This window comes from Penaeus chinensis, chromosome 26, assembly GCF_019202785.1.
Source record: "Penaeus chinensis breed Huanghai No. 1 chromosome 26, ASM1920278v2, whole genome shotgun sequence".
NCBI classification, from domain to species: domain Eukaryota; kingdom Metazoa; phylum Arthropoda; class Malacostraca; order Decapoda; family Penaeidae; genus Penaeus; species Penaeus chinensis.
The window spans coordinates 5,950,464-5,962,963 of NC_061844.1; the positions used below are offsets into that span (position 1 = coordinate 5,950,464).

The window sequence follows — 12,500 nt, forward strand, 5'->3', positions numbered from 1 at the left end:
CCAGTTCCTGCGATTCCTCTACCAGCAGAATGGGGACTTCCTCCCAGTCTTCCTGTCTGGGGATGTTCTAGCAGCTCTAGCCTCGACACTTTTCCCTTACACAGGCGCGTCTGAGCCCCCCAGTCTGACCTCTCCTGACGATGAGAAGGTAATTTGGGGTTGATGTTCTGAGGGTTTGGCGTTACTGTCATCGTTGTTTATATAGTTGTAAAAGAGGTCTTCATTATTCTTAGAAAAAAAATTGTAATCATCACTGTATTCTTATATGGATACTTATTGATTAAAGTTGAACTTATATATTAATATGCACACATATTAGCATGACATGTATACAAATGCAAGAGTTTGAACTTCAGTTTTTATTCAGAATTATCCTGAAAGTTCACCAAACACAGTTAATAGCCCTCCCATTTTATCACTTATCCATCCCCCCACGTTTCTTTTTTCCAGTTCATAACTAGCGGGGATGTAGTGATAGTGAAGTGTGAGTCAGACGGGAGTCTTACCAACCATCCGGCCAAGAAACAGGTCATGGATTTCCTGAAAAATCTGGTTGTCGACTCGCTGTCTCTGCCCCCGGCAAGCAAAGGCCCCCACACCATTGATCTTTTGTTGGAGGTTTGTTGGAAAAGGGTTCATGTTAATGTATCATTCAATTTTCTCATTGACAAATTGAATTGCTAATATTCAAAGATGTGGAACATTGCTACTACATGCATTTTATTTTGACTAGCTTGTTGTTTGTAAGTTTGTTCATGATCTTTCTTGATTTTTCTTCATAATTTTGTCATTCCCAATCAGGCCACCCCAGAGAACAGCAGCATGGCCCAGGTGTGTGAGTTCCAGACACAGCTGCTTGGTACCCTCATGGAGCACCTGCTGGATGCAGATATCCTCATTGGAGAAGGTGCAGCCTTGCCCGTTGTGGCAGGGGGTTCCATTCAGCACATTGCACCCAATGTCTTCTATCTTGCAGCAAGAATTGTGGACAAACTCTGGGCAGGTGAGGAGGTGCAAAGGGACATAGGGAGAAGTAGTAAACTGAAGAATTCTAAGAAGAAAGGAAAAAATTAGTAGGTTAGGGGAGGAATGGTGGCATAGGGGAAAAATATGATTGGAGGAGGAGCAAAGAGACGGGGAGAAGAGTAGGAGAATGAAGGAGAAGAGGAGGAGGAATCAGGGAAAGTTGAGAGGAGGCAAAGCTAGCCTCTTAATTTCTTCAGTCAGAGTAAATAGCTTCTTCAAAGGTAATATATGGTAAAGGAAATAGGCCATTTTGCATTACTGTCACACTCATACATATATGGCAAAATCATGATACGATTCTTGCAGCATGACTTGTATTTTGACTTGCAATATTGTGGCATAACATCTACTGTCTGTAATTTACAATAACCTGTTTCATATACCTGTAATACTAAGATTGTTTAATTTTAACAGTACCTTTTGATAGAAATGTTCAAATATCCAAATTATATTTGCATAATATATCAGTGAATATGATAGACCTAGAATAGTTTAAGATAAGAACTGGAACAAATCACAGTAACAGTATGATTGTTCTTGTACTGAAATTACTGAACAAGAAATTATTAGATTCTAGAGGAAATTTAAAGATCAGACAGTTTTGAGGTATGAAACTGAATTATTTCTGATGTATATTCATATAATTGGTGGTTGATATCAAAGCCTATTTAAATCTTACCCAAAAAATCTGACTTATGTGATCACTACACAGACTATGATTTATATACTAAGCTTCATTTCATTATCTCCAGTTGATTTCATTATCTCCAGTTGATTTCATTTCATATATAATAAATCAAACTGTAGATCTATTTCAGCTCAAGGCAGGACAGTCCTCACAAGAATGAGGGAAAAAAAGAAAAGAAATACAGCTATTTGGTTTTACAGAATCCTATTGTATTAAGAGATTATAACTTCTCGAAGATAATTTCTCTTGAGTTCCCACATTCTTACTTTCATTAGGCATATTCAACAAGGACCCCCATGAAGTATTTGACTTCATCATCAAACTCATCTCACAAGCCAAGCGCCGTGCATCTGGCATTAACCTGGAGTCCATTTACCACTGCCTCAACCGGACTATTCTCTACTTGCTCTCAAGACCAGCTGACTCCATTGCGTCACAGATGTCGATCCTGGAAGCTCTTCACAAGCTAACAACTCACAGGCAAGTTTGGAGAGAAACTTTCGATTCTGAATCTGAAAAGCTCTTTTATTTTCGTCTTCTTAATAACTCTCTGCTTTGAAAGGCCACCTCCATCAGTAAGTGGGGATTTCTGTGCTGCTGCTTTTTTCTATTTTCTTTTTTTTTTCTCTCTCTTTTTTTTTTTTTGGTAAATTTTTCTTTAACCTCTTGTCCTGCAGAAGTGTCGTGTTTGGTGCGGGGAACCATGAGCCTGAGTTTGTTGCCTGTCTCACCTACTGCTTGTTGCAACTCACTGCAGACATCAAAATCAAGTGGGTAGCACTGACTGGTTTGGATATTTGCATCGTCTGAGCTGCAGATTTCCGAGATTCTTGAATGGAGATTTGTTTTTAATTTTTTTTTTCTTTTTTTGTCAGAATTCTTATGCTTGATTATTAAGCTTATTGAAGAAGGACTGAAAATATAATCTGTAGTGGTACACATATACATTTTTTCCTCGATGTTCAGGCTTTTCTTAATCCGTCATTTTTCATCATAGAAGGAAGTGAGTATAAATGTGCTTGGATATAAGCTCAGTAGTCAGTCAACCAAAGAGGATATCCTGAATACACTAAGGGACTATGACAATATCATTGCTGTAGACCCTCCAGTTGACCCTATTTTCCAGCACTGAAACCACAAACCGCTCAGTGTGGCACGTCAACCCAGTGGTGGTAGAGGAAGGAGTTGAAGTCGTTGACACCAAGAGTGAAGCTGTAGCCAAACCGCCCCCAAGTGGAGGGACTGGGCGTGATTTCGCTGAAGCCACCGCCACGCAAAGTCACAACCTGATGGCCACAGCGGCAACAAGAGTTTGGGAGGAACTCTATATTACCAAGAAACCTGCAATTGAAGAGGTTATTGATACTTATTATATTCTCTAGTTAGAGATGTATTTGTTTGAAAGGCTTTGTTGATATTTATGTGGTGTATTGCAGTAATGTGCTAATGTTATGTAACGTGCTAAAATGTTAATGATAATATTTATCTGTTCTTAGGTGTACAAAGTGTCTCTGAGTGCTGGAGGTGGGAAGGCTCCAGAGCTGTCAAGTGTGCGGGACCTTGTGAATGAAGCCTCACACAAACTCTGGTTAGCCTTCCTTGAAGGGGAAAAGAAGCAGTCCTATAGACTACCTTGGGAGATTCCAACCCAGATACAAAGTGTAACAAATGTGAGTATTTAAAACATATGATTGTATTTATTGATTTATTTATATATTTGTTTGTTTTTTAATTTGTACTTGTATATATAGATACCATGATTTAAAAAGAAAGTTGATGTCCATTTCATAAAAGTTTTGGAACTTCTTTTTGTCTGTTGATACACCCAACTTAATCATAGGTAGTGTCTTCATGTAGTTGTATACACATCTTTTAGTCTAATTTTATCCTCATAATTTAATTTAATGTATGCAGAAGCTACAAAAGGTGACTGGAGGCCTGACTAGGCTGGCATCAAGGACAAAGGGGCGAAGGGAAGACAGCATTGTTACCCGCAAGATCAACATGCCGATGTCAGATGTGCAGATGGCTACTTTCACCCATATCTCCATCATTGGGGATCTAGTGGACCTGCAGCACAGGCAGTACCTGCAGGTAAGTTTTATTGATTGTGTACCATTAAGTGTCCACTATGATTTTACAGTTTTGTTTATTTATTCTATGTATAGGTAGTTCCATAAACTTCATTCACTATTGAATTATTTAGTAAGACTATGTAACCTTACCAGTTCATGCTGTTACTTGAATTTTAGAAAAGTATTTATTTGTTGTACTATAATTATTGTTATTAAATTAAAAATATAGAACCTATTTCGTGAATATTCGAGAAATGTGGTAAATACGAAATCTTAGGTAGGCCTATTAATTGACTTTTAGATGACTAAGCACTTTGGAGCCATCAATGTGTATAAAAGGAAAATGAAACAAAACCATAGTGGACAATATATACATAAACACATGGGATCAACAGATGAACTGTAGATACATTATGAATGCCTGTTTATCTTTGAAAGAGGGCCTGAAGTCAAGATTTCCATTACAGAAACAGAAACACATGGCAAGCTATGTTTGGGAGTCATGGGAGAGATGTGAGAGGGAGCTGACAAGAGAACGGGGACTTTGGGGTCCCATGAAGGGTTCGCGCCTGAATAAATGGATCCTAGATGCAACAGAAGGACCTTGTCGCATGAGGAAGAAGATGGTCCATAACAGGCACTTCTACAAGCACTATCCTTTCAAACCCCAAACAGAGAACTACGAAAATGTGAGTTTTTTGGTACTTTAGACGATTTTCTTTTTAAGTAATTCTTCTGGCAATTTTGAGTACTTTATCATCAAAGCCACATGCTTCATCACATGTCTGTTCATCACCTTTCTTTTTTCGTAACCACAGAAAATGCTTATGAAGTGTTAATTTGTCTTGAGACTTCATAGAAAACTGTAAACACACTCAGTGCCATCCAATTTTGAATGCTCATCTGTTTGTCCATTCATAGCGTCACCTCAAGTACAAAGTGGCCACGAGCTTTGACAGCAAGGAGTATGCAGAGAGACGACGCCCTGAGGGTCTCACAGAGCTTGAGGTGCATGAAAAGGAACCAGTCATTGAGGAGGAGACAGCCAACCTTGAAAATGAGAGCTTTGCAGGAAGAGAAGTGTCCGATATAGGTAGGAACTTTGGGAGTTGTTGGCTTAGAAGAATGGATTTTCAATTCGTGTCTTGTTTCAGACAATGAGCCCATCCAAAAAAAAAGAAAAAAAAAAGAGAAAGAAAGAAAGAAAGAAAGAAAGAAAGAAAGAAAGAAAGAAAGAAAGAAAGAAAGAAAGAAAGAAAGAAAGAAAGAAAGAAAGAAAGAAAGAAAGAAAGAAAGAAATCAAAAGTAGACCATCTCCTTTTGGAGTGGTAGAGAAAAGTAGGCAAAAAGTCTTTGGGTTTGAATTATATTTCTTGCAGACAGACTTTAAGAACTCATACAGTATAGGACATGTAATATAGTTTTTGTACATTTTTTTTGTGGAGACTCAGTTTGTTACCAAATTTGTTGAATGTCCATTATGTATTTGTCCCATAAAAAGAAGTGAAATAAAGGTTCACAATTTTTTTTTTTTTTTTTTGTAAGAACTACTAATAGTGTTATGAATCTTCCCTTCACACCAGATGTCCAGGGGCTGCAAGGTGCGATTGTGAAGAGTGGAGGCCTAAATAACAGAGCAGCTTCTGAGGCGGATGATGAAGGGGACACCCTAGACATTGGTGAAATGGTGGGCCAGGATTCCAACACGCCCACAGATGACTCCCAAAATCCTGATAATCAGACACTCTTAAGGCTGTTAGACTATGGTGAAAAGGTAAAGGAAAGATATTTAGCTCATGTACTTTGAATCATTATATTATCATTGTCTGACATTTTTTTCTTTAATTTCTCTGTATAGATATTTTTTGTTATTTATTGGTGATGTTCCTGTTGTTAGCAAGACACTAAATGTGTAATTGAGTCATGTAATTTTTTTTTTTTTTCTAGTGCCTTTTCTGCATTACATGTTACAAGAAAAAATCAGATCTTTTATTGCAAAACATTTTACCAGAAAGTAGTTCACTAACTCATGTGATTGTTGTCCTAACCCAATGCCGCTGGGTGGTTTCCTGATATGAAAGCCCTCTCTCCCATTCATAATGGCCTGGGCCTTGCTGCTGGGAATTGTGTTGTCACCATACCGTATACAGCATGTCTATACAGGCTCCTGGAAATCAGGGACTGGTGCCCGGAATATAGTCCAGGCGGCAACAGGTTAAAAACAAACATTTTAATTCAGATTTCACTATCCTTGTATTGGTCCAGATCAGCCATATGTTCAGATGTGCAAGGATTCAGGGTCTGGACACCATCGAGGGGCTGCTGCTCTTTGGCCGTGAGCACTTCTACATTGTGGATGGCTTCACCCTCCTCAAGTGCCGGGAGATCAGGGACATTGCCTCACTGCCTGAGGGGACGCACGAACCCATCATCCCTTCAACCAACCCCATGACCAGCCTTGAGCACCATGCTTGCTCCAAGTTCCATTACGATGAAATCCGGGAAGTGCACCAAAGAAGGTGAATATAAACAGCTCAATGATTATATGATATAATTTGTTATTTCTTAGTTACGTCTGCTAAAGAGGATCTTTGGTTTTGTGAAAGTTTTCTACTTTGTTTTTTCTTCTTCTTTGTGGTGTGCATTGTGTTATAAAGTTCTTAGAAGATCTGTAAATGATTAAAGATCACAGAAAAGATGCATCATGATGCTCACTCCAATTTCATTTGTCAGGTGATATTAATTCCTTGTTCTTTTATTTTCAGATACTTACTGCAACCCATTGCTCTGGAGATTTTCTCATCTGATGGCAGAAACTACTTACTTGCCTTACCTAGGAAACTTCGTAACAAGATTTATCAGAGGTCAGTTATTTAAGGAAATCATGAAGTTATTTTTTGTATTGTTGCATATCTTTATTTATATTATATTTTCATTGAAGTCCATGATTATTACTTCTGGAATATAGATCATTATTGGAAAGTTGTGCAATTTCTTCAAACAAATCAGTTTAAGAGTACACAACTTATTTGGAACTTCAAAGTATTTAACTGAACTGAATTGCAAAATATTTTCTTCTCCAGATTGATGGTAGTATGCACAGGCCTGGCAGACAACGCACAGCAGTCTGTTGAAGGCCAGAGGCGGTCTGCAAGTGTAGAGCAGGCTGGAGGTCTCTTCTCATCTATAATTGGAGAAACTTCTGTTACACACAGATGGGTGGTAAGTTAGCTTTTTTAAAAAGGGGATTGTAGTATGTAACTGATGGTTGTACAGCAAGTTTTGATAAATCTTGTATTTTCTAAAACAAACCTTCTCATTGAAAGTAATTGAAACCTGTTTTTTTCCAGCGTGGTGAAATCAGCAACTTCCAGTACCTCATGCACCTGAACACACTGGCTGGTAGGTCATACAATGACCTGATGCAGTACCCAATCTTTCCTTGGGTCTTAGCCGACTATGCATCTGAGGAACTGGACCTGACAAGCTCCATCACCTTCAGGGATCTTTCTAAACCTATGGGGGCACAGGTCAGTGTTGTTTTTCTCATAGCTTTGCTTTTATCCTTCCTATCTCGTCCTGTTTTTAAGTCTTTGTTTTTTTTCTGTACCTTACCTTATAATTGATTATTTTTATTATTTATATGTTGTACATTTCTTGTGATTTCTTAGTGAGCTTGTTTTTCCTTCTTTAGATTTTATTTATGTTTTACAACTTTTTTCTCCTTCATTTTTTCTCCTCCTATATCCCTAGTTTTCCTTGTCCATATCCCCTTTTTACCTGAATTTTAGATGTTTATCTGATTTTCCTATTTTATTATGAAGAAAATATTTACAGAAATAACTTTTTAGTGTTATCTGACCTCTGACCCCTACCCTGACCCTGCCACTGCCCTACAGACCCCCGAGAGGCTGGAGCAGTTTGCCAAGCGCTACCGGGAGTGGGATGACCCTTCTGGGGAGACCCCACCCTACCACTATGGCACCCACTACTCCTCAGCCATGATCGTCTCTTCCTACCTCGTTCGGATGGAGCCCTTCACTCAGCATTTTCTCAGGTTACAGGTATGTTTGGAATTGTTCATAATTTTTTTCACCTTTACTTTTTTCCTACCATGGTTTGATAGGTATTGTAACTTCCTGTTACAGTTTCCATTGCAACTCTAAGTCTGTGAAAAATAAAGTTTCAGTTACTAGTTTTTTGTTAGATGGGATTGTGGAATAATTTTCTTGTTTGTTATTTTATTTGGCTACTAGTAACACTTATTAGGAAATATGTCTACTTAGATTTGATTTACTGCTTACTGCAAGAAGTGGATTTACTTCACAGTCTGAGGGTAGTATATTCCATGTTTATTTTTAAATGGGGCTAGAGAAGCATTGTAAGGTATGCTTCCTTTGAACAACAACCCAACTCATCAAGTAATTTTGAATTAACAATAAAAAAAAAAAAAACAGCACAAAAGCCCATGAAGAATATTATTCAAACAATAAAATTTCTCAGTTTTTTTTTGAAACCCAAATCATGAATAGGATGTTATTTAGAAGTCTATTAATTACTGCTAACTGTTTTATGCTGTAGTCCCTTGATTCCCTTAACATAATTCTGCTTTTATGATTGAGTTCACAGAGAAATGTAGATATTACCTTTCAATTCAACTCTTGGATATTCTTCCAGGGCGGCCACTTCGACTTGGCTGACCGTATGTTCCACAGCATGAAGGAGGCGTGGCACTCTGCCTCACGTAACAACATGGCTGATGTCAAGGAGCTCATTCCCGAGTTCTTCTATTTACCTGAATTCCTCATCAATTCTAATAGATTTGACTTAGGTTAGTGGTGAATTTTTGTTTGACTCTAGAGTGTTTGAATATACATTTTCAAGCCTTGCTCAGGCTTTTCATTATACAAGGGTTGTTGAGTGAACATGTGATATGATAAGCAGTTAACCCCAACAATCTGGGTGACATGACCACCATGTCATGAAAAAATTTGGTTTGAGTGATGGGTGACATGGATTTAGCTACTTGGCTACATTTGGCTGTATGATACATCATTTGGTGGGAAAAAGTGTATTTTTTACTAGTGCTATGAATATTGATGGGATTATTTTTATTATAGACTTTATAATTACTATAATGTTATAAACATTAGTAACAACAAAATCTAGGAAAAGGGTAAACAGGCGAGACCGGCAGTACTCGTAATTGGCTTATTGGTTACTTAGGACAAGAGTAGCTATCTATGTGTAAAAACAATTAATAAAGTAAACTCACAGTGGGCATGTATTTACATGTTATGCCCATTGGCAGTGAAGTTTCACTTCACTCTGTTGAACTGAATTTACCTCAAGGAGCTATTCCAGTTACCAAGTTGATCAAAAATATTCATATTCTCTTCCTAGGTTGTAAACAGAGTGGGACACAGCTAGACGATGTTGTGCTCCCCCCATGGGCTAAAGGCGATGCACGGGAATTCATTCGCTTGCACAGAGCAGCCCTGGAGTGTGACTATGTCTCAGCACACTTGCATGAATGGATTGACCTGATATTTGGGTACAAGCAGCAAGGACAGCCTGCAGTCGAGGCTGTTAATGTCTTCCATCACCTCTTCTATGAGGGAAATGTGGATATTTACAGGTAATGGAATAGTTGGGTAATGAAGAAGTATTGAATAATTTTTTTTCCTATATTCTTTTTTCTTTTACAAGTGATTTGTTTGCTAATCCAAAGTAGTTTTTTTTTTAATGATCTGTTTTCACATTCAAGTTTGAAAAGAAGGAAGTATAAATAATGATAAGGCTTCCTGTAGCTGATATACCTTCATGAGATATATGTTTCCCCACAGCATTGATGACCCACTGAAGAAGAATGCAACCATCGGCTTCATCAACAACTTTGGCCAGATTCCCAAACAGCTCTTCCGCAAGCCCCATCCTTGTAAGAAGCTCTCAGGCCAGCGTACCTCACTGATCGACGGTGGGCCTCTCTCTCAGGCCCCATCTGTTACACCTCTTGAGAAGGTCTTTTATCAGAATTTGGATAATCTTAGGCCTACAATGCAACCCGTCAAAGGTTAGCCTATATCTCACTGGTGTGATTTTTGTTGAAGGTTTTATGTTCTTGCTCCAGTTGTTGATACCTCAGAGATAGTTGTCTTGAGCTCTTTAAGATAATAGGAGTACAGTACATCATAATTTAATGTATTGTATATGTATTTTTTTCCTTATTATTTTATTTTTTTGCATTGGTTTGTGCCTACATTCAGTTTAGAGTGATTGCCTTTGCAAGATAAGCAGTAATTTACCAATATCCCCGCAGAAGTGAAGGGGGCTGTGGGACAGATCATTGCACAAGACAAGGTCATCCTGGCTGTAGAGCAGAACAAGACATTGATCCCTCCAACGTACCAACGATATTTGGCCTGGGGATTTGCAGACCAGAGGCAAGTATAGTTTTCATGTAATTGTTTGTATTGATATTTCAATATGAGTATTGCCATTGACATTTTGGCATTGTGTTTCAGTCATGGTAATAAGACTATTTTAGTTGGTCTCTTTGCATTAGATTAGAGAAAGAAATGATTTGTGAATGTCCCTTGAATTAAGATTTTGTACATTGTCTTTTACATGCTTGTTTGTTTGTTTTTTTTCAGCCTTCGTATTGGTGGTTATGAGAGTGAGCGTGCAGTTTTAGTGAGTGAAACTCCTCAGAATGGAGAGATTTTAGCAGCTGTGTGCCCAAACAACAAGACTATAATTACTGCAGGGACCTCAACAGTAAGGCATTATGTTTACTTATATTTTTTGTAGATGTTTTAACCCAGTGCTGTCGGGAATATGTAGTCTTCACTGTAATATTGTTTTGTGAAATCTCTACACCCACCAAGGAGTAAATTAGTAGGCCTCATGACCTCATGTGATTTCACCTTTTCCTCGAGTTTTCAAAAAAAATATGTTTTTGCTAATGCTATCAATATTGATGCTGTTATTATTATTATAGAAATGATTATTGGGATGCTATTAACATTACTAACAGCAGCAGGGGATAAAAGAGGATATTTCTGAAAGTCAAGAAATAAAAGTGTAAATTGGCTCATTAGTGACTAATAACTTGTGAAGCCCAGAGGCATTTTTTTTTGGGGGGGGGGGGCAGTATGTCTTATTCCAGGTTACTTTCTCTCTTATGGGAAGATGAAAAGGTTCAAGAGTGTTCAAAAGAGGGTTGATTCTTTTGCACAGCCATTTGTAAAAACCAGGCAGATGAGAGTAACTTCTGTTACTAGGCTTTCTTTGATGATTGTATATTTAAAGTGTTGCTGTCATTTATATTCAGATGAACAGAATATAGCTAATACAACTCTTAATTACATTTTCTTTATCAGAACTTCCTGTAATAATTTTTCATCATTGCAGGTGGTGAATGTTTACGAGATCATCAAGCGTCAACTGGTCCATAAGAAATCACTTTATGGCCATAGTGATGGTATTACATGCCTGGCAGCAAGTAGTGCATATGGCCTCTTGGTGTCAGGATCAAGAGATCGCTCAGCCATCATCTGGGATTTGGCTAGGAAGGCCTTTGTGAGGCAACTCATTCCTCATGAGGCCCCTGTTGCTGCCCTGGCTATTAATGAGCAGACGGTGAGTTTGAAGCAACGGGGTCATGCATGGGAGTAAATGCATGGGAGTAAATATGAGTAAATATGTTTCCATAGTAAGTCATGATTGGTACTGCATTTCCATTTTATTATCCCTGGGGTTTTTGGTGATATTCAGTGCAGTTTATTGGTTGGGAAGTAAATTGTTCTGGTCTTCCTGATCCCTCCTCTACAACCCCTTCAGGAAAAAAACTTTTCAGTTATATATATATAAACTAATATGTATACATGCACCCTTCAAAATATGGTTAAAACTGAGGGGAAAAATGTGTGTATAGATACCCATTTCCCTTCTTATTTTAGCACTAAAATAATGCATGAAAAAAATCTACTCCCATTATTTAAGAATAAGGTTTTACTCATATAATTGTCTTTTTTAATTCAGGGAGACATTGCAACATGTGCTGGTACTTGGCTGCATGTGTGGAGTATAAATGGCACACCTGTGGCCTCAGTCAATACAGCTCTTGGCGCACATTCACCTCTTCAGCAAATCCTATGTGTGTCCTTCTCCACCATGTATGAATGGGATGCTTGGAATGTCATCATGACAGGCTCCTCAGATGGAGTAGTTAGGGTAAGTAGTTTATTGTAAGGTGCATACTCATATTCACATAATATGTCAGACTCATGCACATACACACATCCATACATATGTAAGTACAGACACACTTGTGCCCACATGCATGAACATGCCCACGTCCATGTGCATGTGCACATTTATACATATACATACATACGTATACATCCATATGAATATGCATACATAAACATATATAAACATAGATATACATACATATACATACATATACATACATACATACATACACATATACATACATATACATACATATACATACATATACATACATATACATACATATACATACATATACATACATATACATACATATACATACATATACATACATATACATACATATATATACACATACATATATACATATGCATACATATACATATGTAATAATACATATGTGTGTATGATGAGTACACATAAAGGACAGTACATAAAGTTTGCTTGTCCAGTTG

The 12,500-nt window shown here is 37.8% G+C and overlaps 1 protein-coding gene across 6 annotated transcripts in view; it reads left to right on the forward strand.

Annotated features, from left to right (window-relative positions):
* LOC125039213 (WD repeat and FYVE domain-containing protein 3-like) overlaps positions 1-12,500 on the forward strand; it is a 49,423-nt gene that overhangs the window by 26,428 nt on the left and 10,495 nt on the right. For 5 of the 6 annotated variants that reach the window (XM_047633015.1, XM_047633013.1, XM_047633016.1 and 2 more), the window contains 23 exons: positions 1-148; positions 451-618; positions 802-1,003; positions 1,990-2,194; positions 2,392-2,484; positions 2,841-3,069; positions 3,211-3,384; positions 3,629-3,808; positions 4,257-4,478; positions 4,711-4,882; positions 5,373-5,563; positions 6,055-6,308; positions 6,555-6,653; positions 6,873-7,011; positions 7,140-7,319; positions 7,689-7,853; positions 8,467-8,620; positions 9,193-9,427; positions 9,636-9,862; positions 10,109-10,232; positions 10,443-10,566; positions 11,203-11,430; positions 11,833-12,024. The exon at positions 1-148 is cut by the window's left edge and continues 45 nt beyond it. In XM_047633015.1, coding sequence (XP_047488971.1) covers positions 1-148; positions 451-618; positions 802-1,003; positions 1,990-2,194; positions 2,392-2,484; positions 2,841-3,069; positions 3,211-3,384; positions 3,629-3,808; positions 4,257-4,478; positions 4,711-4,882; positions 5,373-5,563; positions 6,055-6,308; positions 6,555-6,653; positions 6,873-7,011; positions 7,140-7,319; positions 7,689-7,853; positions 8,467-8,620; positions 9,193-9,427; positions 9,636-9,862; positions 10,109-10,232; positions 10,443-10,566; positions 11,203-11,430; positions 11,833-12,024 — 4,105 coding nt within the window. The remainder of the gene's footprint in view (positions 149-450; positions 619-801; positions 1,004-1,989; positions 2,195-2,391; positions 2,485-2,840; positions 3,070-3,210; positions 3,385-3,628; positions 3,809-4,256; positions 4,479-4,710; positions 4,883-5,372; positions 5,564-6,054; positions 6,309-6,554; positions 6,654-6,872; positions 7,012-7,139; positions 7,320-7,688; positions 7,854-8,466; positions 8,621-9,192; positions 9,428-9,635; positions 9,863-10,108; positions 10,233-10,442; positions 10,567-11,202; positions 11,431-11,832; positions 12,025-12,500) is intronic. The other variant, XM_047633012.1, reaches the window with a different exon arrangement.